The sequence below is a fragment of the Diabrotica virgifera genome, chromosome 5 (assembly GCF_917563875.1).
Source record: "Diabrotica virgifera virgifera chromosome 5, PGI_DIABVI_V3a".
NCBI lineage: Eukaryota > Metazoa > Arthropoda > Insecta > Coleoptera > Chrysomelidae > Diabrotica > Diabrotica virgifera.
Window position 1 is genome coordinate 40,827,348 of NC_065447.1, and position 27,596 is coordinate 40,854,943.

Here is a 27,596-nt window from a genome sequence, read left to right on the forward strand (position 1 = left end):
TTTAAACGTAAACAAAGAGAAGACTCAGATAATGAAAATATCAAGGAAACAAGGGACGGAAGATCAAATAGAAGTAAGGATAGACCAACAAAAAACAATACGGAAAAATTCATACAAATACTTAGGAACAGTAATCAACAACAAAGGAGACATCGAGGACGATCTTAACAACAGAATGGGAAACACAGGAAAACTATTCCAAGCACTAAATACAGGATTCCTTAATAACAAAGAAATATCAACAAAGACCAAGACGACAATATACAAAGCAATATATAGACCTACGGTGACATATGGAGCGGAAAATTGGATATTAAAGAAAAGACAGCAGAGATGAAATACCTCAGAAGAACGATCGGAGTAAAAAGAACTGATAGAATCAGAAATGAAGAAATAAGAGAAAGACTCAAAATCAAACCGACACTCGACTTAATCAAGGAGAAAAAATTGGCATGGTTCGGACATCTAACCCGGATGGACAATAATAGACAAGTAAAAAGAGTGTGGGACGCCAAACCAATAGGGAAGAACAGAAGAGGAAGACCCATTAAAGAATGGAACAGTGACATCTCGCAGATACTGCAGAGTAAGGGTAAGACTTGGCAGGAAGCAACAAAGATGGCATCCAATAGGAAGAAATGGAGAGAGTTCGTTAAGAGCTAGGACACCTCAGAAGATTGTAAAATATTTAAATTTAATGAATTGTATTATAAACGGCCCAACACCGAAAGGTACAAATGGGTCTACTGATTAAGTAAGTAAGTAAGTAATGTTTAGTCCGTACTGTTGACTGTACTCGCTGATTCTGTAAATTAGCCTCTGAAGTCCCTCTAAACTACCTGGTATCACCATGGTGTCGTCGGCATATCTAATATTGTTTACTCTTTCTCCATTTAGAAGGAGAATATTCCGTATAGAGCCTCGTTAAAAATTCTCTCTCAGTACATATTAAATATCAACGGCTAGAGGATACATCCCTGCCTAACTCCACGTAGTATTTTTATGTGATCTGTTTCTTATCCGTTAATTTTCATATATGTGGTCTAATTCCAGTAGAGTTCTGAAATTATTCTTAGGTCATTGTCATCCAAGACTGCTTCTTTTAAAATATCAATCATCTTTTGGTGTTGAACTCTGTCAAACGGCATTTCATAGTCGATCAAGCAAGCGTATACGTCGCAGTTAACGTCCCTGCATCTTTGAATCAGAACCTGTACTCCAAAAAGTGCCTCTCTGGTACCCACTGGATTAATGAACTCGAACTGTCTGTCCGATATTTGTTCCTCGCACTTCATATAAATTCTTCCATGGATGACTCTAAGAAACAGTTTCAACATATGGCTCATTAGGCTGATTATTCGATATTCTTCGCACTTTTTTGCCCCGAGTTTTTTAGGTATCGCTATGTTATATATGGACTGCAGCAGGATGTAACGGTGATAATTTCTGATAACGTGTCCCAGTTACTAAAATTTTATGCATTTAATGGTAAACACAATCTCCGTTTCCTTTTTCATTCTTCCTATAATTGAATACAATCGACTTATTCATACACAAATTATTGAGACATCAATGTACGCAGACGATAATATAGTCATTATAGCGGAAAATCACAACAACACGCAAAAACTAGTAAACATATGCGTAGATAGAAGAGATAGAGGAATTAGATATGACAGTAACTATTAAGAAAAGCAGAATAATGAGCTTCCACATCAAAAATGCTTTAAGAAGATATATTACCTCTTGGAAAGGAATTAATCAGCGGTTTATAAAAATGAACATCACGATAAAAGGAAGCAGAATAGCCATACTAGAAGTATATGGAATTAATAAGGACGCATTGATCAACAATAAAGATGAATTCTTCGAACAACTGAATGATGAAATTATAAAAGTAGGAACATCTAGGGAGATCATACTTCTAGGAGACTTCAATAGCAGAGTTGGACGGCAATTGAATAACAAAGTGGTAGGAGCAAACGGTGAAAACACCAGAAACGATAATGGAACCAGATTAGTAACAATAAATATGCACACAAAATAACTTAAAAATATTAAATGGATTTTATCCACACCGTGATATACATAAGTACACCTGGATACAACAGACCAGAAATCTGAAATTTATAATAGATTACAGCGTTGTAAGACAGATCATTGCAATTAAAATACAAGATGTGCGAGCAACCAGAGGGCCATCATGTGGCACCGATCATCATCTGCTAAAAGTTAAAGTGGTACTCCCAAAGAGATATGAAAAAGAAAAAGAGCACATCGAGTCAAATCAGTTAATAAAACAAGTACGGTACAATCTATACAGTCTAAACCATGAGGGTGTAAAGCTACTGTATAAAAAACGTTTAGATGAAAAACTAGAAAGGGGTAGTTTTGAAAATACAGAGGAACACTACGAACACATCAAAAAGTCCATTCATGCGGCAGCAGAAGAGGAACTGGGGAAATGTAACGAAAACCATAAATGAGTAAAACCGTACTGGTGGGATGAAGAAGTAGAAAAGGAAATTACAGATAAACGTCGGAAATACCAAACGCTCCTATCAACAAAAACAGAAAACGATAAAATAATTTACAAAGAAGCCCAAGCCAATCATGGGAAAAGAACTGCAAAATATCAACACTTACACTTACACTTACACTAGGAGGTAGAAGAAGCACAGAGAGTTGGAGATTAATTAAAAATATGAGAACTAATAAGAAAAAAGACGTTATATCGCCAATAACAACGAAAAAATGGGAAGAATATTTCACAAAATGGCCCAACACCGAAAGGTACAAATGGATCTACTGATTAAGTAAACTAAAGTAATTTCAAAAAATTACTAACAGAACAAAGATCAGAATTTGTTAACAGAGAAGACAACACGATAGGTATACATATAAATTCATCACCATTACAAATAAGTAAATCAAAGATGGAAGAAATAACCAAATCCCTGAAAAATGGAAAATCCCTTGGTCCTGGTGACATCCCTTTAGAATTAGTGAAAGCCGGTACAGACAAACTCCAAGAACAGCTAAGAAAACTTTTCCAAGACTGCTTAAATGGTGCCGAATTACCAAAAGAATGGAAAATATCTATCATGTCAACCATCCACAAAAGGGGCAGCAAGGATCAATGTGAAAATTACAGAGGAATTGCGGTAAACAGCACAATAAGTAGGATGTATGGGAAACTTATTAAGAACAAAATAGAAAATGACTTTAGAGATTACGAAGCAGAGGAGCAATCTGGCTTTAGAGCTGGGCGGAACACAGTCGACCACCTGTACTCTATTACGCAAGTTATTGAGAAAAAAACAGCCGTCAATAAAGAAGTTCACCTGGTATACGTAGACTTACAAATAGCATATGACAGTGTGCCCCTCATCAAAGTATGGTCAACCCTACCTCAAACCAAGATTAAACAGGGTCTTATAAAAGCAGTCCAAAGTCTGTATAATGGAACGACTGCAAAAATTAAAACTGGATCAAGGATGTCTAAGGGATTTAAGGTCACGAAAGGATTGAAGCAGGGTTGTTGTATTTCGCCTACCCTTTTTAAAATTTATCTGGAACAAGCACTCAAGCTGTGGAAAAGAAAATGTAAGGGCATGGGAATCCCTCTCAATGACGACACAACACTATACACTTTATGTTTCGCTGATGACCAAATTCTGATTGCTCAGGATCATGACGACTTGAGTCACATGACGCGGAAGCTAATAGAAGAATATAACAAATAGGGTCTCGAAGTCAACATTAAGAAAACTGAAGCCATGTGTATTGGAGGAACAAAGCAGTCCATTACATGAGACGATGGGGTGGAAATTAATTACTGCGAAGAATACCTGGGCATGAAGATAACTCAAGATGGAACACTCGATGCTGCTTTAAAAGACAGAAACTACAGGGTAGAAAAGCCATATCCACAATGAGCGGCATTCTGTGGAACCAGACAATATCTAAAGCGAACAAACAGCTCATATACAATAACATACTTAAAAGTGTAATCACATATGGAAGTGAAGTTTGGCCACTTAAACAAAGAACGGAGAAAATGTTACTACAGTAAAACCTGTCAGTAACGGCCACTAAAAATGAGAGAACTATTGGCCGATATAGAAAAGTGGCCGGTATTGCCAGTTTTTGTAGTCTATATATAATTTGTTTGGGGAATTTTTAAACTGGCCGTTAGTACAGGTCTCCGGTTTTGGCAGGTGGCCGTTAACACAGGTTTTACTGTAGTAACAGAGATGGACTTCTGGAGAAGAGTAGCAGGCAAATCAAGAAGAGATCGGATACCAAATGAGAGAATACGAGAAATGATGGGAGTCACACATACAATAATTGATGACATAAACACAAAACAACTAGTATGCTACGGCCATGTACAGAGAATGACAGATGAGAGGATCCCTAAGCAGATTTTGGCATGGCCACCGCAAGGAAGAAGAAAAAGAGGAAGGCCAAGAAGAAGCTGGAGGGAGAGACTTGAAAAAGAACTAGAGGCTAAAGAAATCCCTCCAGGTCTATGGCTAAACAGAGAAGAATGGCGGTCAGGAGTCGGAAAGCGTCTGAGAACGCTGTAAACCCATATTAGTAGTAGTAGAAAAAATGCGACAATAATATACAGAGAGGATCAGTGGCGGTTCTAGACCCAAATAAACTGGGGGGCAAGTCACAATATATTTTGAGTGACCGGTGGTTTCGTTTGGTTCTCAAAACCCCCAATAATTGAGAGGGGATGTAAACATTCAAAAAATTAATTCTACAAAAAGATAGTTTATTAATTGAATAATGTATTGTAAAAAGAAAATTGAACACAACCGGTGAATAAACAAGATAACGTGCCTTTTTAACGAAGATTATAGTACAAAAGTCGTGTAAAAATTGAGGGGGCGACTGCCCCCTGCCCCGGGCAAGAACCGCCACTGGAGAGGAGGTGTCAACATTTGAATATCTAGAAGTGTGTAAATGATGGAAAATTCGATTTGACAATAGCTGATAAACAAAAGAAAGCAAATAAAATCTAAGATATGCTAAATAAAGCAGTATGTATAAGTATGAAGCAGAAGTTAGAAGAAAATAAAAATAAAAATCAAAGTAATAGTATATAATACGATGATGTCATTAGTTGCAAATCTGGGTATTACGAAAGAAACTTAAAAGTAAATTAAATACTATCGAAATTACAGTATTGAGAAAAATAACACACGACACCAGGAAAGCCAGAATCAGAAAAGATAATAGAAAAACAATAAGACCAATATTCCATAATAAGTAAAATAACCAGATAACAATTATTGGAACGGCTTGGTCATGTAGGTACACAAAAGAGTAAAATTGACAGAGAAGGACGACCAAGAAAAAATTGGATAAGTGCAATTACAAATGCAGATAAGCCAGAGGGATGAACTATACAAAAATTAAAATGATATAGAGAAACAAAAAATAATGGAAAAAGAGAATAGACACAACAAAAAATCCTACACCCTAACATGTTAAACGAATTTAGAGAAGAAGAATCGAACATAATATTCTCGCATATATATTTTTGTTATCTCTTTTTATTTAACAGTAGGTCTCCTTCCTGTTTCATTCATGTTTATAGGATATTTTTTAACAGTATATAGGTAAGCTTATTTGATCGTATCAGGTCTATGGAAAAAAAGCAATGACTCTTTTAAAATATACACCAGGTAAAAAGCAAGGGACCATATTTATCTCTTTCCTCTTTACGAATATGTTTTTACGTTATGTACATATATCTACTATGTATTATAATTTAAAGTTTATTCAAGTTTAGTTGATTGCATTTGCTTCGCAAATTCCTTGACAGAATGCAGTACAATCTGGTTACCTAGTATAGAATATTTAAGGGTTTTTTATACTACTATTAATTTTATTTCCTTTAATAAAGCAAGGTGTAACCATCTTAGTGGGCCTTAAAATATACTATTGCCAATTAAAAAAAACTAAACTAAAATAATTAACAAAAAATTACCAGGTTCCTTGTAGACAAATCTTTTGGCCCTTGCAAACGACATTTTCACCATACAATTCTCTCTAACACACACGAATAATAAATACAATGTACATAAATTAATCTTTTCCCAAAAAGACCTTAAAAAGTTAATACTTTTGCTAATGACATTTTAATTACAGTTCTCATTCTCATAAACGATGTAGTGAATAGGTTTACCATATTGTCATGTTCACTTATTTTACTAAAAATGAGGATTAAAAATGTTTATTAAGATTCTGACCCCAGCGCAGGTAGTGAATGCTAGGATTATGCTAATGATAATAATTACCAATTTTATAATTTTCTATTCATAATAATAATAGTCCAGTTCAGCGGGTGTAATTTCCTCACCAAAATAATTTTTTACCTGCGTTTGGAAGCGTATGCCATAATCCCACAGGTATTTTCCTCACCAAAATCGAACTGATTATTTCAGGTAGATTTTACAAAAAGGTATTCAAGGGAATTATTTATCTACCTACTCTAAGATTACAGTAGGTACCTATAATAATTAATGAATTAATAATTATGGTATTTTATTTTTAGTCACAATTGCAATTTTGGCGTATTTAATATGCAATGGCATATTTAATAGAAAGTAATCGCGATAAACCTTTACTGCCATGTATTTGAAAATTTTATTTTTTTTTTTAAGTGAAAGTTTTATAAAGTGAAAGTTTTAAAAAGTGAAGAAGTGTACTGGAGGTGTAATAAAACAATTTGTAGTGCGAAATTGTTTACTATTGGTGCAAATTTTACAATTTCTAGAAGTAGCCTACAACATAATCATGTACCAGATCGTCAGTAGATAGATCGGAAAATTGTTTCTAACTCTTGTAAACGTTAAGCCGAAGAGAATATTACTGAAAAACCAGCAAAAATTATACGCCAAGAGCTTGCAGCTAATTTGCCTGAAACAATTCTACGATTGATATAAGAAAAAATATACGTTAATAATAAATATACGTTAAATATATACGTTAAATATACGTTATAAGTTACATAAGAAAAAATATATAATTATCGACAAAAAATGATGCCTGGTCGACTTCTTTCCAATATTGATAAGGTTCAATAAGGGGAAAAATAGTCCTTCTATAAACTGTGTCAAAGGTAAGATAATAGTGAAACAAATGTAAGACTTTTAGCCACATTGAATTTTATATATTATATAGATGGCACATTTTCTTACTGTACCAGATATTATTTGCAATCATTCACTATTCACGGGCTAATTAATGGGCATTGTATTTCATTATTATAGGTACTGTTGACTGCCAAACAAAAAAAACATAAACTTACAAAAATCTTTTTTATTTGTTAAAATCAGAAATTCTTAAAGCTCTCAAAATTAAGTTTAATCCTAGTAAAATATTTATAGATTTTGAAAAAGCTGTACATAATGAAATCATTCAAATATGTCCGAACACTGAAATACATGGTTGTAGATTTCACCTACTGCAAGCTTCTAGTATGTGGTATAGAAAAATTCTGTCTCTTGATTTAACATCAGAATCAGAGTATACGAATGATTGCAAGTGGCTCAAACATACTTTTGGCCTTACATTATATAAAACCAGAAGATGTATCAGATTGTCTTGTGTAAAACCAGAAAATGAAATTTTAGATAGATATGTTGATTATTTAGTTGAAACTTATACAGGGTGTTTGGTAAGGAAAGGACCGTAGCTTAACCTTAGATTTCTGAGGTTAAAATAGGTCGATTTACGCTAACTTACCTTAGAACGAAAGTTGATAATAACCGAAATACAGAGTGTCAAAGTTAAACTTTTATTTTATTTATTCTTGAATATTTCCTAAACAAACAGGCATGGGATAATAATACGAAATTTGGTAAGCGGGGGTTTTGTGACAAGAAATCTAAATTTGCCACGAAAAATGAGGTATTATCCAGAGGGCGCCATATATTATGCCTTTCACCGCTCATTTGATAGGTTCATTTTTTTTATTACTCACTCTATATACTTTTTGATTCAAAACTTTTATTTTCTTAAAATTTTAACTTAAAATAGATATGATTTTAGACTAGATTTGACTAGATTTATCCCGCTGAACTCAACCGTTTTCGAGATAAACGCATTTTAAATCAGAGAGGCAACATAATTGTATGCATAATAATATCATTGTAGTTATAGGTACCTTAAAAATAACTTAAAACAATAAAAATTTCCAAAAATATATCGCAAATTTCTACAAATGAAATTTGCGATGCAAAATGGCAAAATCTCCGCTTCGCGTCGTTCGGCAAACTGCAATCGCGTGCGGAAAAGTATGACTTTCCGCACTTGTTAGGAAAATAACTATTGCCGGTCCCTAACGTTCACTTTCCGGTCTTGACTGTCAAAACGGTATTTTCTGTACAAAAAGTTATTCAGAAAGTGTAAAACTATGAATCAGTATAAAACTATCATGCACCGTTGGGAATTTTAATACAGAAATAAAATTAAAATATTGTTTCTCTGATGTGGTATTGCACGAGTTCTTTTAGCTATAAACATTGAAATGTGTATTATATATGTAAAAAACACTTCTAAGTAATACACCTATTACGTAGAAGTGTTTTAGTTCGGTGTTAGTTTTTTACATATTTTGTTTGTTACAAAAACCTCCTAATATACTTTTTTAGAGTGATTTTGTCCATTTATCTTTATTTGACCTTGAAATGACCTTTACCCGACGTGATAGAGGTCAGTGGACTCCGGATTCGTGATCAGCGACCGCAAAAACTTCCTAGTCATATGGTTTCGTCAAATAGTCAAATTTTTTTTTGTAAACATGTGTTATTATTGTAGACCTACGTTTTCGGGTTGTAGTTTCGAAATATCGAAAGCAAAGCTACTATTTTGGAATTTGATAATTTTCAATAAGGAAATAGGTCCAGATGCGGTCGTTGCATATGCGGTCAAGGTAATTTTCGTTGCATAAGCGGTCAATCCAAAATATTTTGGCAGGTAACGTTGCACTTGCGATCAGACATTTTACTTAAAAGCTAGAAATGTAAGAAGGTCGTAAATTAGTAACCACCCGAGTTATTAGCAGGCCAGGTCGACCCTATTGAAATATTTTAATCTGCTTATCTATATTTCGAACAATAGGTAATGAAAACAGTAATGACTAGACCACAATAATCCCCTCATTACGGATTTTTGGAAAGTTTGTATTTGCCTAATTATAAAGGTTGGGGGGAGAATTACCAAAATCTAAATATAAAAACAAATGCATATTATTTGTATATTGTTAGTTTGAGAGATTGTTTATTGCAGTAAGTAACAAATTTTAATAATTGAAAATTTTGAAGTGATTGAAACCACCAAGGGAAAACCTTCTGCACTTCACGCTGGATATCCATTTTTAAATTTTTAATACTTTTAACATTTGACACAAACATTAAGGAAGCCAATTTATATAGAAATAATCAACAATTCGCTAATATTTTATTTATGTGACACTAAGGTTTAGTAAATCAACTATCTTCATTTTTTTTAATTAGTGCAGATAATCTCACTAAACTCTCAAAAGAAGCAAGTTTTTTTATATCAAAATACTTTTTGCCGTAATAAAATTATTAGTAAGCATTTTCTCCTCTTATCAACGTCTATGATAAATATTATTAAAATCATACAAAAATTTTGTTATAGAATTATTCATGTGATAGTGGTAGAAATAGGTAAAAATGTTATTTGTTTATTACTCAATGACCGCACATGCAACGATAAAATCAACATATTTTTGTATGACCGCAAATGCAACGATAATAGCCGTGATCGCAAATGCTACGATCGCATCTGCAACGACACCGGAATAAGCGTACTATTTTGGAATTTGAGAACACTGTTCTTCTGAAATTGTGAATGGCTATTGGTGAAAATTTAAAAAGATTTTTGTAAGAAGTCAGGACCTCGATTTTTGACCCTTTGCTTCGTTATCGATCATTCGCTATCAGTATACTAAACAGATACGAAGCGAATACGTTCGATAACGAAGCGAAGGGTCAAAAATCGAGGTGCTGTAAGTTTAAGTCTTATAAATTTCTGAGATTCTACTAAATATAGGTTTTCCACGTTCAGTAAAACTTTTATAGGTCTGGATTCCGCGTATGAAAAAAAAATTGATTAATAGCAAGCTGAAAATTTGTTAATAGCTTAACTTTGATATATGGGAACACTGGAACAGGGAAAGTTTTAATTGTGGATAAGGTTAGAAATTTGGAACTGTCAGACCACGAAAACGGCACATGTATTTTGTCCGACAGAACAGACTTAAACTCTCCGAACAGAGATTAAAATCTCATGCAAAAATCAGACTGCGATTTATCACCAAATGGGAGTTTTAATGAGTGGAACATGTAGAATATGTCAAATGACAGGAATTATGACAGGTGATAAATAGCAGTCTGATTTTTGCATGAGAATTCAATCTCTGTTCGGAGAGTTTAAGTCTGTTCTGTCGGACAAAATAAATGTGCCGTTTTCGTGGTTTGACCGTTCCAAATTTTTAACCTGTTCCACAATTAAAACTGCCCATGTTCCAGTGTTCCCATATATCAAGTTTATCCGCCTAGACACCCTTAAGCTATTAACAAATTTTCAGCTTGCTATTAATCAACTTTTTTTTCATACGCGGGATCCAGACCTATTTGAGCATTCCACATTGTTTTGATTGCAAGTAGTTAGGTATTACAAAGTGAAAGTGAAAAAAAATTTAAACTTTCTTAAACTCAAGTTGGTTTTCCCAGAATTATAGTGTAAGGAAATTAACGACTTTATATTCGGATTTCGGATTCTTTCATAATAAATATTCTTAAATTACATCTATCTTTTTATTTTATTACCTGAGTGAGTTGGTGAGGAAAATACCTGCCGGATTAATATGAACCTTTAAATTTGGTGAGGAAAATACCTGTAGGATTATATGGTTTTACTGGTTGGTGAGGAATTTACCTCCGCCCCTTTTTAAGTATCGGTAGGAGAAGACTTTCCTTCCATTTCGCTGGTACTACTCCTATATTTACTATATCGACAAATAATTTTAGAAGCCATTTGAGTAGTGTCGTTCCTCCATAGTTTAACAGTTCATTGTATATCTTATCAGAATCAAGTGCTTTTCTATTTTTTAATTTTTTTATCGTGAGTTTCGTTAATGTTTCTTTCTTTGTTCTCTTCTTCTCCTTACTTATATAATTTCATGAAATGCTCAGTCCATTGTTCCTCCGTAATGTTATCTATCCGTGCAAATTCATTCATTTCGGTTTTTTGTCTCCTTATCGTCTTCCACACCAGAGATTGTGTAACCAACCACAGTGGAAGGCAAGGTCAGGACTGACTAGGAAGGGAGAAATGGTCGTCCGAATAGAGGGTTGGTGGACAAAGTTAGCAGCCTACCTACTGTAAAAATAATCAACAATCATAGCCGAGAATAGACAATTGAACAACCTTTCAAATGAGCTATCGCACAACCTCTATTCGTAAAAAAATCATCAAATACGTCATCATACCCAGATTAATGACGTCATTAGTATGAAGTATTTCCCAAAAAATTATAATTTAAAAATAAAAATCGAACTGTTTCATTATTTATCGTCAAAATCGTCCATTTTGGAGAAAATGAATTTATTCCAAAATTTTTATCCTTTCTGTTTATACTCCCTTAGCCATTTTGCAACCCTCCTGTTCAAGAAATTTTCTTCATAAAATCGATAGCATACTGTCATTACATATTTGGCTATGGCAGGACTCAGAAATTCATTGGACCCCAATTTTTTCATGGAAAATCTTATTTTCACAGGAAACCCGTGGCTTTCTCTACAGTTTTTAAGTACCTACCTCCTTTCACCTTCCAGTATTGCAAAGGGCAGGACTCAGAAGAGCGTGGCTGAACTTTTATCTAATATCTCCCGACTCCCGGTCTATTAGCAGTCTACCAGAATGTATTAAACGATAGTTACTCTTGCGATAGTAGCGTCATTGGGGGTGAGGGTAAGTACTTATTTGAGCAAATAATATTTTTAAAGCTTTTCTAAAATTGGTACTGGTCGCGACATCTAGATGCTTCAGAAAATAGCTCTAGGTACACATAGAAATACTAGATATATCTTATGATATAATAGGAACATCGGCTCTAGGGCCCAATATCATGGAAAAAGCCTCTTGTCACTTAGAAATATGTAGTTATGTAGATGGGCGCAGTTTCAATCTTTAATAATAATATATTCAAATATTTATTGCTTTTATTTAGTTTAATGCCTCGGCAACCAATGCAATGGCGATTGGCATGATACAGTGGAATTTTCCAATCAGGTATCTAGTGAAATGTGTTGTGTGTGTGTGTTGAGTAAATGTCTTGTTACTTAGTAAAGTCGACGTCATTGTCTATGCAAAGAGATGTTAATTGTATCTGAATGGTCCTACCGGTCTCCGGTGAGTAACGATCTCACAAGGATAGAAATTATTTTCATTCATTAATTTTTAATAAGTGAAAAATCCTCTACCCAGGTGAGATTCGAACTCCACTTCGAACCAAAGGTAAGCGCACTTACCACTGAGCTACAGAGGGGGTATTTAAATATTTAAATAACGCATTAAAGACATTAACTATTTTGTAATGTTTTAAAGTAGTAAATAGAATTATAACTTTACTATATAATAAATTCACTTATAAAAGAAAACAGTTATTAAGTGACTGAATTAATAGTTTATTTTTTATTATTGTGTTTTAAGTGCTTTTATTCACACTACTTAATTAACTATATAATTACCTTAATGTGAATAATTTATATTATTATTAAAGGCAGTTATTTATATTCAAATTTTTGACCCAAAAATGTTTTAAAATTCGGACCATAGGCTCTGTAATAATTCAAAAACAAAAAACAGGAGAGTATAATAATATGTATATTTGTATAATATAATAATATAGAGAGTCATTGAGAGTATGTATATGTATATTATACATACATTCGTGCGCTGAAATAAGTTTACCCCCCTTGCAAGGGCGGATCCAGGACCGATTTTCGGGAGGGGCCATGAGGGGTACCTCCGGTACCCTCCCCAAATTTTTTTTTAAAATTAAGTTTACAATGGTGAATTTTAAGGTACTTTTCACACACTTTTACCGTGTGTGAGAAGTGCCTTAAAACTCACCATTCCTGGCGTAGTGCCGATTTCTACACATTTCTTCGGATCCAAGTGCAGTTATTTCAACAAATTTATTATTATTTTTCCCAATGCTTCTCTTTCTTGATTTTCATTAATTATTTATAGGTTCTCATAAGCGTCAATGAACTTGATAAAGTCTTCACGTATGTTGTTATTTTGTACTTATGTATCTGAGATTTAGAGAAAGCTGTTCCACGTGGGATACGTCGGTCGTTTCGTCAAATATGACAGAGTAATAATTTGTTCAATTAATACTTAGTCCTGTCGCCAGTGGGGGTACAGCGGCCTCCTTAATTCAGATGGACTTAGCCAAGTTTTTTTATGTATTTTGACCCGTAGAACACGAATTTTTTGGCTAACAGTCGATCCGGATGTCGATAAGATTGTTATAAACAAAGAACTTGAGGAATCACATAACAGCGATTTTTCGCAAAACAAAACATATTTTTGTATTTTTTGGGCCATTCTAACCAAAAAATGTTTTTACAAGTTTTTTCGTAGGATGCATAGTTTTTGACATAAACGCGGTTGAACTTTCAAAAAATCGAAAAATTGCAATTTTTGAACCCGAATAACTTGTGATTGAAAAATAAAATAACAATTCTGCTTACCGCATTTGAAGTTCAAGTCAAATTCCATCGGTTTTGATTACTTCCATTGCTAAAAATTAATTTTTTTATTGTTAAACAAAGCTATAAACACATAGTGGTTGAATGATGTTTTGAATGCGTTTCTTATTTGAAATCGAAAGCCAGTAGGCGCGCATACATACAATTTCTACGTAGATTACGTACATTAAAACGCATGCATTGGTCACGGGAAACACTTTGTGTTTATGGCTTTGTTTAACAAATAAAAACTTAATTTTTAGCAATGCAAATAATCAAAACCGATAGAATTTGACTTGAACTTTCAAATGCAGTAAGCAGAATTGCTATTCTATTTTTGAATCAAAAGTTATTCGGGCTCAAAAATTGCACTTTTTCGATTTTTTGAAAGTTCAACCGCGTTTATCTTGAAAACTATGCATCCTACGAAAGAAATTGTAAGACCATTTTTTGCTGAGAATCACCCAAAAAATACAAAAAAAATGTGTTGTTTTGCGAAAAATCGCTGTTATGTGATTCCTCAAGTTCTTTGTTTATAACAATCTTATCGACATCCGGATCGACTGTTACCCAAAAAATTCGTGTTGTACGGGCCAAAATACATCAAAAAAAATTGGGTAAGTCCATCTGAATTAAAGAGGCCGTTGTACCCCCCTGGCGACAGGACTATACTTCACCACAACATGTTATTAATTGATGTTGACTGGTGCAACTAATGTATGTTGCTCTAAAGATGCTGTGGATAGGTGTTATTTAAGAGTGTTATCTCCTGGTGCCATTTTAAACCTTAACAATTTCCCCCATTGCAAGGTCCAGCATCTTCGTCCAGAAGCAGAAGGTCATCATCACGATGGTTTCTTAGAGAAATATTTTATCGACCTAAGAAAACTATAGACCCAACTATTGGTCGCAGTATTTCTATATATTTTTATTACTGTTTAGACCTCTTAGACTCTATCTGGGTAATGACTGACTTTTGATGTTTGCGATAACTTTGTAGAAAATCCAGCTCAACCTGAACTCACTCCTTGTGGTATGATGTTTTTTCATGGATTTTTATGGCTCCGTCTTTGCTCATGAGTTTGGCAAAAGTCTAGTCCAGAAAACATATTTATCCCCTGTTTTGTGACGGGCGTGCTAATAACCGGCAAAATAGCGCAAAAGACGAAAAACGTATTAAGTTGTGAGATAGAAAGAAATGGAACTAGTCGAGCTGAGATATTTAGCGATATTAACATATAAATTCACATTATATTGATTGTTTCCCACCTTTACACGTATCAGAGGAGTATGTCAACTAAAACTGTCACTGTGACAGTGGCAGTTGCCAAACTCGTCCGATACGTCTAAAGGTGGGAAACAATCAATATAATGCAAATTTTTAGGTTAATATCGCTAAATTTGCCAGCTCGACTAGTTGCATTTCTTTTTATCTCACAACTCAATACGTTTTTCATCTTTTGTGCTATTTCGCCGGTTATTAGCGTGCTCATCACTGTATATGTGTTTGAAATTAAAAACATTTAAACTGCAAATATTTAAATTTATATTTTTTTAAATTCTCGGAGGGGGCCATGCTCCCTGGATCCGCCCTTGCCCCCTTGTTAACTTCTTTATTGTTAGCACATAAGAAAAACGCGCGGGCGTGTCGATTTTTAAAAAAATCATAGTATATTACAGCATAATAGCATCAATATTTCGAAATTTACGCGATCTGTTTTTAGGCATAACTTCGATTTTTTTAAATGGGAAAGTACATCATGTGACACCTCATTTAAAAGCTTTTGAAATACAAATTACAAAAATGTATAACACTTTAATCCTTCTTAAGATCGTAGGCGCAAAATTTCCGGTCAAACTCTTTTTAAACGCATTTATTTTTTTCGAATCCTGAGAAAACTAAAAAGTATTTTTGAAAAATGTAAACGCAGAATGAAAGATTACATTATTAGCGAGGTGGCAAAAAGTCTCTGAGAGTAAACAGAAAATTTATTTTGAATGATATATTTGAAATTAAAAATCAGACTAAATTTTCTCTTTTTTTCACCCCCGTGGCTTATTAAAATAAACATTATAAAAGTTCTCAGGGACTTTCTACCATCGAAAGTCCTGTAATATTTCATTCTGCGTTTAAATTTTTCAAAAATACTTATTAGTTTTCTCAGGATTCGAAAAAAATTAATGTATTTACAAATAATTTGACCAAAATTTTGCGCCTACGCTGTTAAAAAGGAAAAAAGTAATATGCATTCTTGTAATGAATATTTCAAAAGCTTTTAAATGAGGTGTCACGTGATGTATTTTCCTATTTAAAAAAATAAAATTTATGCCTGTCACCTGAAGAGGAATCGCGTAAAGTTCGAAACATTGATGCTATAATATACGGGCGGAGGTAAATTCCTCACCAACCAGTAAAAACATATAATCCGACAGGTATTTTCCTCACCAAAGGACATCGCACACATCTTATGGAAAATATAATGTCACTCAAATTCAATAAAATTTATACCAATAGATTCGTTTTAAATTAACGATCAAATCTTATCATTGCGCCAACTCTATATTTTCAAAAATAAGAGCAGAAATTGATATAAATAAATCTGAAATCAAATGGGTAGGTACATAAGTTAGAGAGAGAAAAAATATTTTAAAATACCCAGATTTTCGGTACTCCATAAATCAGCGGATTAGTTTCACTAATCCGCTTAGGCCCAGCGGGATTTAAGCTGTTATGAATAGCACTCAGAGCAATAATGATTGTAAACTCACATTTTATGGACTCCAAAAATGTGATTTCGATAAACTTTAATTGCAATTTGCGCCGTAATTAATCATAATTAAGAGTTGGCGCAATGATAAGAATTGATCGTTATATTAACACGAATCTAGTCGTATAAATTTTATTGAATTTGAGTGACATTATATTTTCCATAAGATGTGTGCGATGTCCTTTAAGGGTTCCTATTAATCCGGTAGGTATTTTCCTCACCAACTCACTCACGTAATAAAATAAAAATATAGATTTAATTTAGGAATGTATATTATGAAAGCATCCGAAATCCGAATACAAGACATTAATTTCCTTACATTGTAATAATAGTTTATAATATAGATAATATTATGCAAGACGTATAAATTATTATTTAATATTTACTATAATAAGACAGACACTTTACAAAATCCATTCTAGTCATTTGATTAGACTGATATCTTATTAATAAATTTTCTACATTTTTAAATTTCAGTTTAGCTTGTTTACCTTTGATATGTTTTGCAATATGCAAACTTTAAATTTTAACATACGTATCTATCTGAAATTCTTTAATTTTTTCAAAGAAAATATAATATATGGATGGATGCGTATTACAAAACGATAAATTAAAATGCGAATGAAAAGATTCGCAAGCATTCGTTATACGAATAACACAATAATTTGCTCTGAAGCTATTTCCTTGTGGAGTTTTTATAATTAAGTATTTTCTATGGGAAATAAGCCACAATTTTACTAAAAAATGAATTTGTTAACGTTTCGAAGCCCAAATCGGGTTTCGTTGTCAAAATACAAAATACTATTAAAATAAACAAAAATTGAGTTGGGATTAATTTCATGTAATCGAATGAACTATCTTTAATACAGTCGTCCCAGGAACGCAACTCATAAATATTGGCGATATCATTTTAAAGTCTTCTACTTTAAAATGTATAATATACGTCTGAATTGCCAATATAAATGAGTCAGATTAAATAAATTATTAGAAAAATTTTTTTACTTAGCAACAACATTTTTGTTTATTTTATTAGTATTTTGTATTTTGACAACGAAACGTTAATAAATTCATTTTTTAGTAAAATTGTGGCTTATTTCCCATAGAAAATACTTAATTACAATAATTTGCCTCTGTCCACAAATATGGGGAGAATATGGCAGTTTCGTCTATATAAGTTTCAACTAAATAATCAACATATTATAGGTCTGATCCCGCGTATGAAAAAAAAGTTGATTAATAGATAGCTGAAAATTTGTTAATAGCTTAAGGGTATCTAGTCGGACAAACTTTGATATATGGGAACACTGGAACAGGGGAAGTTTTAATTGTGGAACAGGTTAAAAATTTGGAACGGCCAGACCACGAAAACGGCACATGTATTTTGTCCGACAAAACAGACTTAAACTCTCCGAACAGAGATTAAACTCTCATGCAAAAATCAGACTGCTATTTATCACCAAATGGGCGTTTTAATGAGTGGAACATGTAGAATATGTCAAATGACAGGAATTATGACAGGTGATAAATAGCAGTCTGATTTTTGCATGAGAGTTTAATCTCTGTTCGGAGAGTTTAAGTCTATTCTGTCGGACAAAATAAATGTGCCGTTTTCGTGGTCTGACCGTTCCAAATTTTTAACCTGTTCCACAATTAAAACTGCCCCTGTTCCAGTGTTCCCATATATCAAAGTTTATCCGACTAGACACCCTTAAGCTATTAACAAATTTTCAGCTTGCTATTAATCAACTTTTTTTTCATACGCGGGATCCAGACCTATTATGTATCTATCTACCTTAAATTTCATTTTCTGGTTTGCATGACATTAAATCAAACACAAAACAAGCTGATACGTCTTCTGGTTTTATATGTAAGGCCAAAAGTATGTTTGAGCCACTTGCCTCCTACAGAATAATAATTATATTCTGATATTAAATCAAGAGACCAAGACATTTCTATACCAAGCTTAGTGTAGGTGAAATTTACAACCATGTATTTTAGTGTTCGGACACATTTCAATAATTGCACTCATTTTCTAAATCTTCAAAAATTTTACTAGCATTAAACTCAATTTTGAGAGCTTTAAAAATTTCTGATTTTAACACATAAAAAATATTGTTGTAAATTTCTGTTTTTTTTTTGTTTGGCAGTAAACAGTATAATAAAGAAATATAATGCCAATTAATTAGCCCATGAATAATGAATAATTGCCATGTGCCATCCATATAATAAAATTCAATGTGGCTAAAAGTCTTATATTTGTTTCACAACTAAATAAAATTATCCTACTTTTGACACAGTTTATAAAGAGAAAATTTTCTCTCTTGATTGTTTTTTGAGCACACCCCGTCACAAATTCTTGAACCTCATCAATATTGGAAGGAAGTCGACCAGGCATCATTTTTCGTCGATAGTTATATATTTTTTCTTATGTAACTGACAACAATCGTAGTAATTGTTTCAGACAAATTAGCTGCAAGTGCTTGGCGTATAATTTTTGCTGGTTTTTCAATTCTCTTGGGCTTTACGTTTACAAATTTTTAAACAATTTTTCGATCTAACTTCTGACAATCTGGTTCATGAGTATGTTGTCGGCTACTTCTAGATATTGTAAAAGTTGCACCAATAGTAAAAAATTTCGCACTACAAGTTGTTTTATCCTCCAGAATATTTCTTCACTTTTTAAAACTTTCACTTTATAAAAAATAAAATTTTCAAATACCAATACCGCGTAAGGTTTACCGCTTTGACTTTCTATTAAACATTCCATTTTTGTCAAAATTCCAATTGTGACTAAAAATAAAATACTATAATTAATTAATTAATTAATTATAATTATAGGTACCTACTCTAATTTAATAGTAGATAAATAATTCAATCGAATGCCTTTTAGTAAAATCTACCTGAAATAACCATTTTGGTCTTGGTGAGGAAAATACCTGTGGGATTATGACAGACCCTTATAAACGCAGGCAAAAGATTATTTTGGTGAGGAAATTACACCCGCCGTAATATACTATGATTATTTTAAAAATCGACCTGTCTGTGCGTTTTGCTTATGTGGTAAAAATAATTAAATTAATAAGGGGGTAACGCTTATTCCAGTGCACTGTATACATAACTCATCTCAATATAAAAGATGATTTTGTAAGTATTGTTCACTCTTATTTTTATTTGACTCCTACATGAGTACAATATTAATTTTTGATCTAATTTAATTTAATTTAATTTTTTATAGCGCACAGCTTTTGTCTTCCCTCAGACTTAATTATAAATCCTATTGTTTTTTGCAAAAATATCTCGTCAATCTTATCGTAATTAAAAAATACAATTTACGCATTGTGAAGATACCTATATATTACGCTTGAATGTACTTTCAGGATTAAACATTAATATTGTTAGCTAATTATATATTCTTCAAAAGCTAAAAGTATGAAACTCATTTTTACATTGCTATCTCTTGCTGTTCTAACTGCTAGAGGACATATTCAAGTTTCTTTACAAGACGACATATTCACCGAATCAGGTATTTTTTTATTATTTTTTATAACACCATGTATTTATTTTAATTTAAAAAGCGAATCACTATAAATTTTAACTATAAAATAACCATCATCAGATGATTTCTTCGCTACTCCCATATATGATACAAAGAGCAAATTTAACCTTAACCACTGACATGCGGTATGTCATATCTTACCAAAAATATATTTTATCGCCAACCGTCACTAAAGTCATTCATTATTGTACTCATTTGCCCTCATTTGCGGCAGTAAAGTAACACTTTATTGTACTGAAAGAAGAATTTACTTTACCTGTCGCAATTATTAATCTAATTAACTGAGATTGAATGTAAGTGGTCAATGGCAGTAATCGATTATTTATTTGAGTGAACTTAATAGTTATTTATGTACCAAGTCAGTAAAGTAACTCTTTATCGAACGAGTCTGATATTATGAGCCGAGCGAGGCGAATAACAGACGAGTTCGATAAAGAGTCTTTACTGACGTGGTGCATACAAGATTTTATCGTCAATCATACAAAACATTAACACTTACCTAATTACATCCTATGATGCAACTAATCCTAACTATGCAACTAATTGTCAATGATGAATCAATAACAAAAGTTAACCATTTTAAATACCTAGGATGTTGGATAAACGAGACACTAAATCCGGATGAAGAAATTAAAACTCGTATAGAAACTGCAAGAGGAGCATCTATGAAACTTAGATCTATTCTGAGCAACTCTCAGCTGAACTTACAACTAAGAATCAAGTTCCTAAAATGTTATGTGTATCCTGTATTACTATATGGATGTGAAACCTGGATCATGAAGGTTAACATGATGAACAAATTAGAAGCCTTTGAGATGTGGTCGTATCGTAGAATGCTCAGAATATCTTGGGTTCAACGCATTTCAAACAGAGAAGTCTTAAACAGAGTAGGTCAAGGCGAAGGTGACTTAATGAAGATGATAAAAAAGAGAAAACTTGAATATCTGGGGCATATAATGAGAGGTAGCAGATACAGGATGCTGCAGTTAATATTCAATGGAAAGATCGACGGAAAAAGAGGAATTGGTCGAAAGAAATATTCATAGCTCCGAAACCTTCGTCAATGGACTGGCTTATCAGCAGATCAATTGTTACATGCCGCACAAGATCGAGAACGATATCGGCAAATTGTTATGGAAGCTACCCACGCCTAAAAATTTGGGCACGGTACTTAAAGAAGAAGAAGAATTACATCCTTCTAATAAAAAAAGAGTGTGTGTACTTTGTATGCATGTAAGAACTAAAAATAACAGCCTTTCGAAATTGCTTTTTCCTTGTGTAATCGTAGAAAATCTAAATAAATAGTAATATTTTGTTTAATCTTTTTATTGTACAATGTGCGATCCGACTTGTCGGGTGACGTCATTGGGCAACAGCCCGATTAATTATTTTAATTATTTTTAATCATTTTTTAAGTCCTTATAATAGTCTAACAGCCGGTTTCCGAAACGTTATTCAAATCTCCGATCATCTAATCGGGGACACGCGCCAACTCGTAACTATTAATGACAAACTTTTTCAAATCAAAATGTACACCGGCCAATTCGTAACTTTTTTACTACCTGACTCTCCCAACTCGCAACTTTATACAGGTGAATTCGAAACCATTGTTTAATTCTAATACCACAGGTAGATAGGTTAAAAGGTAAGAAATAAATTTGAACAGTAACGGATTAAGCCAACACGGGGAATATACGAGTAGCATATTATGTAAGCGAATGTTTCTTGGTTTGCTTAAAAACATGTTGTGTATTATATATGTATGTACCTATAAAAAAATAACAAAAATTAAATTCTCTTAAGAGGATGGGTACGTATTTTCGGCTGCAATGCTATTCAAATGGGGATTCATTTTTTTAGAATCCTGAGAAAACTAATAAGTATTTTTGAAAAATTTAAACGCAGAATGAAAGATTACGTTATTGGCGAGGGCCGAAAGTCCCTGAAAACTTCTATAATGTTTATTTTAAAGTTACAGTGACAATCAGTGACAATTTTAAATATTTGACATGGCATTGGGAATATTTTGAGTTGTTGATTAAATAATATTGATATATAGTGTATTTGATAAATAATTGATTTAAGACGTGAACCTAATAAAAATTATTTATTGTGTACGAGTATTATTTGTGCAAGATCCAAGCAGAGAATACATCAGGATAATATATTCTGTGATCCAAGTACTCATATTTTGATGTTAAAGATGCTTGTAAGCGTTCCATAGTAACAATATATTATTAAAAAATCACTTTAACACTTTTCCTCTTTTCTCGGTTGAGTATTAGTTTTTGTTGTACATATAAATTATTGCAATCACTGAATACATAGGTACTTAGTGAAAAAATTATCACATTTATTAACTGAATTAATAATTTGCAATTATAAAAATAAAAGTTATCCAAGAACATTCAGAAGCCAGCTCTTTAAATTAATGATGACATTTTCAAGTCGAATGACATTCTAGTAATGTTTACATATCCATACCAGTGTGAATTTTACTACAGGTAATTTGCCGTATAAAGACAGAAAAAGTAGGGGTACCCGTAAAATATTTGCGAATTATGTACCGATAGCCTTAATAAAATAATTGAAACAATATGATATGTATAGACCAGGGCGGATCTGTAAAAAAACGTCTATTTGCGGATGTGCGAGGTGGCATTCGTATTTTTGCATATAAAGTTAGGTGACAACTTCAATAATAATAATTAACTTATGCTCCTACTCAAATATGCCCGGAACATTAATAAAAAAAATTAAAATATTTAAAAATTTCGAAAAACATTGATCTTTTCTATTTTCTTTGCTTATAACTTTAAAACGATTCATTTTGGAGAAAAGTCGTAGAAAAATAAAATAAAGATAATTGAATTTTGTATGATAAACGACTAGTTAAAAATGTCTTAAATTATTACCCTTTCTGTAAAATAGCAATAAATACAAAATAGGGGGGCAAAATAAGCCTATTTTTATTTAGTGTTTTTCAACAACTTTGGTTGCACTTATAACCTTCGTAATTCGCATAGAAAATCCTTATAACATACTTAAATCGCCCACCAAATGTCATTAAAATCGACCAGAGAAATTTTGCAATCTAAATTTTTTAAAAAGGTTCAAATTTTTTAAAAACTTTCTGAACAAAAAGTAGACCATTTAGAAGTTTGCTAATTTTTTCACATATAAATAGGCTCTCTATCTATCTAATAAACTTTACAGAATTAAAATCTGATTATCTAAGCGGCCTCAGCACTGTTTTAAAGTTATAAACAATTTTTTGGCTTATAAACAAATACAGTGAGGACGTTTGAATTGGAATAAATTCATTTTCTGGAGAATGGGCGTCTCTGGAGATAAATCCCGAAATAGGTCGATTTTTACTTTTAAATTCTAATTTTTTGGAATACATGTCATACTAGTGACGTCATCCATCTGGGCGTGATGACGCAATCGACGATTTTTTAAATGAAAATAGGGGCCGTGTGATCGGAGCATACTAGTTCGCTCCCAATGTCACAAAACCCTCTTAATTACATACTAGTTCGCTCCGAAAACCATAACCTAGTTCGCTCCCGTGGTTAAGCGGATTAAGTATTTATCTATTAAGTTCTAGGAAAATTAATATCGGCAAAATTGGTGCTGTGACTTTTGTATTTTTTATAGAAATTGTATAAGATACTGGTTGTTACATATTTATATAAATAAGTAAGACAGTGAAATTAGATTATTTAGATTTAGACCATTTTCGAGTGTAATTTTCTGCGTTACGACGGATTTGCTTGAAAATTTGGTTTTAGGTTCTACTTACCCTTCACTTCAAAGTTGGACTTGTGCAGTTGGTTGCTTTTACTTGGAAGGCGAAAGCCATGCCTTCTCATGGGTGAGAAAACATACTTTTGAAATAAGTCCAGAAATGGATAAATTGACTAATTCTAAGCAACTTCTGTTTTTTTAGCGAAGTTAATTCGTTTTGAGATATTTGCGAGTAAAAATGTTTAGTTTTCGACAAAAAAACACGTTTTCGTGCGGTTTTTCTCAAATAACTGAAAAAATAAGTATTTTGTTGAAAAAATAATATGCTTAACAAAAATACAGCTTATTTAATTTAGTTATGTATCAATTTCAATGGTTTTTCACACAAATCGTCAATTGCCTTCCGCTTAACACCATTACTTAATTTTTGCCGGTTTAACGCTGTTTTTGATAAACTTTCATGAGTGTGGTTATCACTATATTCAACTATACTGTTACAAATATTTAAAGTTTTAACAAATGCTTTGCAACTTCTTTCTACACACTGCCAACGTTTGATATTATCAGCAGGCATTTTATGGAAGTTATACTTGTAATTGTCAATAAATAACATAGACTTGCCCATTTCACTTATTTCATATTTCTCTATCATGAACTTAAGACATTCAAACCGCAAATGAAGTAATAATGGTGAGATTTGCACCACACCTCTATCTTATCATAAAATTTCAGGTGACTACTAATTACCAATATTTTCAAAAAAATATAGGTATCACTTGTAATTTCTTATACGCAAAAACCCAATCAAATATAGAACAAGGGAATATGAGCTCTAACATCATAATACTTTAGTGATAATATGGTTATAATTTTAATACAATTTTAAGTAAGGAGTAATTTTATATTTAGGTAAATACAAAGTTTGAGAAATATTTATTAAAATTTTTATTAAGGTGATACAGTAGCGATCAACAGGTAGCAACAAACGCGGTCCACGATTGCGAAAGTTCTGCGAACTCTCAAAAGTGAGGCAACAGTGCGTCGGTAACTCGACACTGACAGTGACGTTTATACTATAAAAAACAATAATTTTTATACACATAGGCGCGAAACGTTGCCAAGTCAGTGACCTTCGATTTCTTGTTATAAAAAAATCGATTTTTAGTAGTTACAAGATTACACAAAATCTAAGCATGGGATAAAAAAGTTTATTTGAAGAAAGTTTATTTTTTAGTCTTTCTCAATGGCGGTACAGGCTCCTTTTTTTCAATATTTTATTTAGTTATAGAGTAATTTCCACACATTAACATATTTCTGAAATTGGACTCTGTACCGCCATTCCTTATTACATTACGAATATGTGTGCCAAATATCTCGACAAAATATTCAAAATTAGAGCCGCAATCTTGGAACGCGTTTGTTGCTACCTGTTGATCGCTACTTAATAATGTTTCCTCTTAATAAAATGTAGCAAAATACCTGCTTTATGAAGGAAACATTGTCTATATACGCTGACCCAGGCTATTCATTATTATTCATTGTGTACCCAGTCAAGGCATTTTTAAACTATCTTTTCTAAGAAATATATGGCCGGAGCGAATTTACCTATGCCACTTTCATGTAGGGTATTAAAATCTGACCGCCGGAGCGAACTAGTATATGCCCCGTGTGATAGCTCATTCGAAAAGCTATTCAATTTTGTATTCACTGATACAAACATTAACATAATTATTTATACGGGGTGCCCAAAAATTTTTTTTGAATTAATTTAATTAAGACAAAAAAAGAATGTAGGTAATCAATTTAATGCAAAATACATTTTACTGCAGTCAGAAAACAGAAAAAAATTGCTTTTCGCTTAAATTAAATGTTAAAACTGGTAAGATGCTGGTGGGTCGCAACTAATATTGAATTAAGTGAAAAACAATAGTTGTTTATCAAATAAAACATTTTTTCTGTTTTAGGATAACAGTAAAATGTATTTCGAATTAAATAAATTGTATACCTGCATTCTTCTTTTGTCTCAATTTAATTAAAAAAAAATATTTCGGCTTTCTCATGTAACTCGTCCAAGAGACAATACATAAATTAATGATGAATAACTTTTACACCACCTTCAAAGAGGGTAATTTATACAAGTACATACCTGGAATACCGGTATTAGATTATCAACATCGTTAGTAATTACTTAGAAAAAAAGTTACAAATTCACCGGTACTTGATGGGTTACCGAAAAATTACACGCGCCTCAGAGTTACCAGTTGGCCTGTAATTAGGATGGCGGATTAAAATAGTTACGAATTCACCGGGACCCCTAATCGGCTGTCAGATTTGATCAACTGTTAACCAGTGATGGGTTTCTCAAACGCCAATTATTGTAAAATTACACGATCATAGATCATGTAATCGATGATCTGACATACTATTTGTTATCGATACTGTCACAATTGACTGTTATCCTTCAAAATTTCAATTATATTAACCTTTAAATCCAAACTTGTATCTTTGTATCTCTAAAGTCAAGCGTCCACAGACCCGCATCGTACGCATCGTACGCAACGGATTTTAGTTTGACAATCGATAATGCGATCCGTACGATGCGGATCAGTGGACGCGGTTACATAAGTTTCTGTACAAGGCAAACTAAAATCCGTTGCGTACGATGCGTCCGATGCGTACGATGCGGGTCTGTGGACGCTTGCCTTAAAGGTGCATTCTCTCTTACGTACTGCCACTTTTGTTTGGAGCAAGAATTGAATGATAGCATTTTAAAAATGAGGCTAGATAATTTCAAAAAGAATAAAACGCATTAAATTTGTGTGATGAGATCTGGAGATATAAAACAGTTTATTTATGATCTATAATATTTTATACTCATATTTTTATTTTTGGTCTATATAATTACTTTTTGTATTTATTTTTAATTTATTTACCGGCAGTTTTATTGTCTTCAAAGTTAGCTGCTATAATTTCACACACGTTTTCCCTCTTATTTACATCGCTATTATCATTATGTTCTGCTTTTTAGAGCTCTGGCCTCTCAAAAAATAGCTCTATGAGTCTAGCATCGTTGTTATCTTACATTCTTAAACGAAAAAAATATAATTTATATAATCAAATATACAAAAATGTCCGAGATATCCATGTTCTGCAAGTTAAATAAATTTTTTAAATTATTTCTTCCATAAAAAAACTTATGTTTATTGAATAATATGATTTATCTATAATTGCAGTAATTAAAAAACTAAAAAAACTCTTAACAGCCCGTTAATCGACGAATAACCATTAAAACCGGAAACCGGGCGTTAGTATGTCAATAACCATTAATATTAAACAAAAAATTTTTCCTTACGGGGAACTCGAACCAAGTACTAACACGTCCGTAACTAGATACATATACCACTACCCCACGCAACCACTTGCTAGACACGGCCGATATAAGCTATAAAAAAAGAAATAGGTGAGTAAAAATTGTAACGAAAATTACTACTTAGGAAGCTCTCAGACCAAATGCAACACATACAATAAAATTCATACGTAAAATGTTGCACAGTTCATAATAGCGTACATCTGTTTATACTCAACAGAGATAACGTCCCATAACACATTTTATCATTATGTAGAATACAGGAGCGTGCCAATTTTGGAACTTCCGAATATCAATCAGTATTTGAAAAATGTCTTCAAGCGAAAAAGATGTTATTGTAGCTT

The 27,596-nt window shown here is 32.6% G+C and overlaps 2 protein-coding genes across 8 annotated transcripts in view; one reads left to right on the plus strand and one right to left on the minus strand.

Moving 5' to 3' along the window:
* LOC126885699 (uncharacterized) overlaps positions 1–6,164 on the minus strand; it is a 56,742-nt gene extending 50,578 nt beyond the window's left edge. For all 3 annotated transcript variants that reach the window (XM_050652413.1, XM_050652412.1, XM_050652411.1), the window contains exon 1: positions 6,008–6,164. In XM_050652413.1, coding sequence (XP_050508370.1) covers positions 6,008–6,059 — 52 coding nt within the window. In that variant the 5' untranslated portion in view covers positions 6,060–6,164. The remainder of the gene's footprint in view (positions 1–6,007) is intronic.
* Positions 6,165–19,839: 13,675 nt separating this feature from the next.
* The window catches only part of LOC126885700 (trypsin inhibitor-like), a 122,175-nt gene continuing 114,418 nt past the window's right edge, over positions 19,840–27,596 (plus strand). Inside the window, exon 1 of one of the 5 annotated variants that reach the window (XM_050652414.1) lies at positions 19,840–20,102. In XM_050652414.1, the coding sequence (XP_050508371.1) occupies positions 20,009–20,102 (94 nt within the window). In that variant the 5' untranslated portion in view covers positions 19,840–20,008. The remainder of the gene's footprint in view (positions 20,103–27,596) is intronic. The other 4 variants (XM_050652425.1, XM_050652424.1, XM_050652422.1 and 1 more) reach the window with 4 other exon arrangements.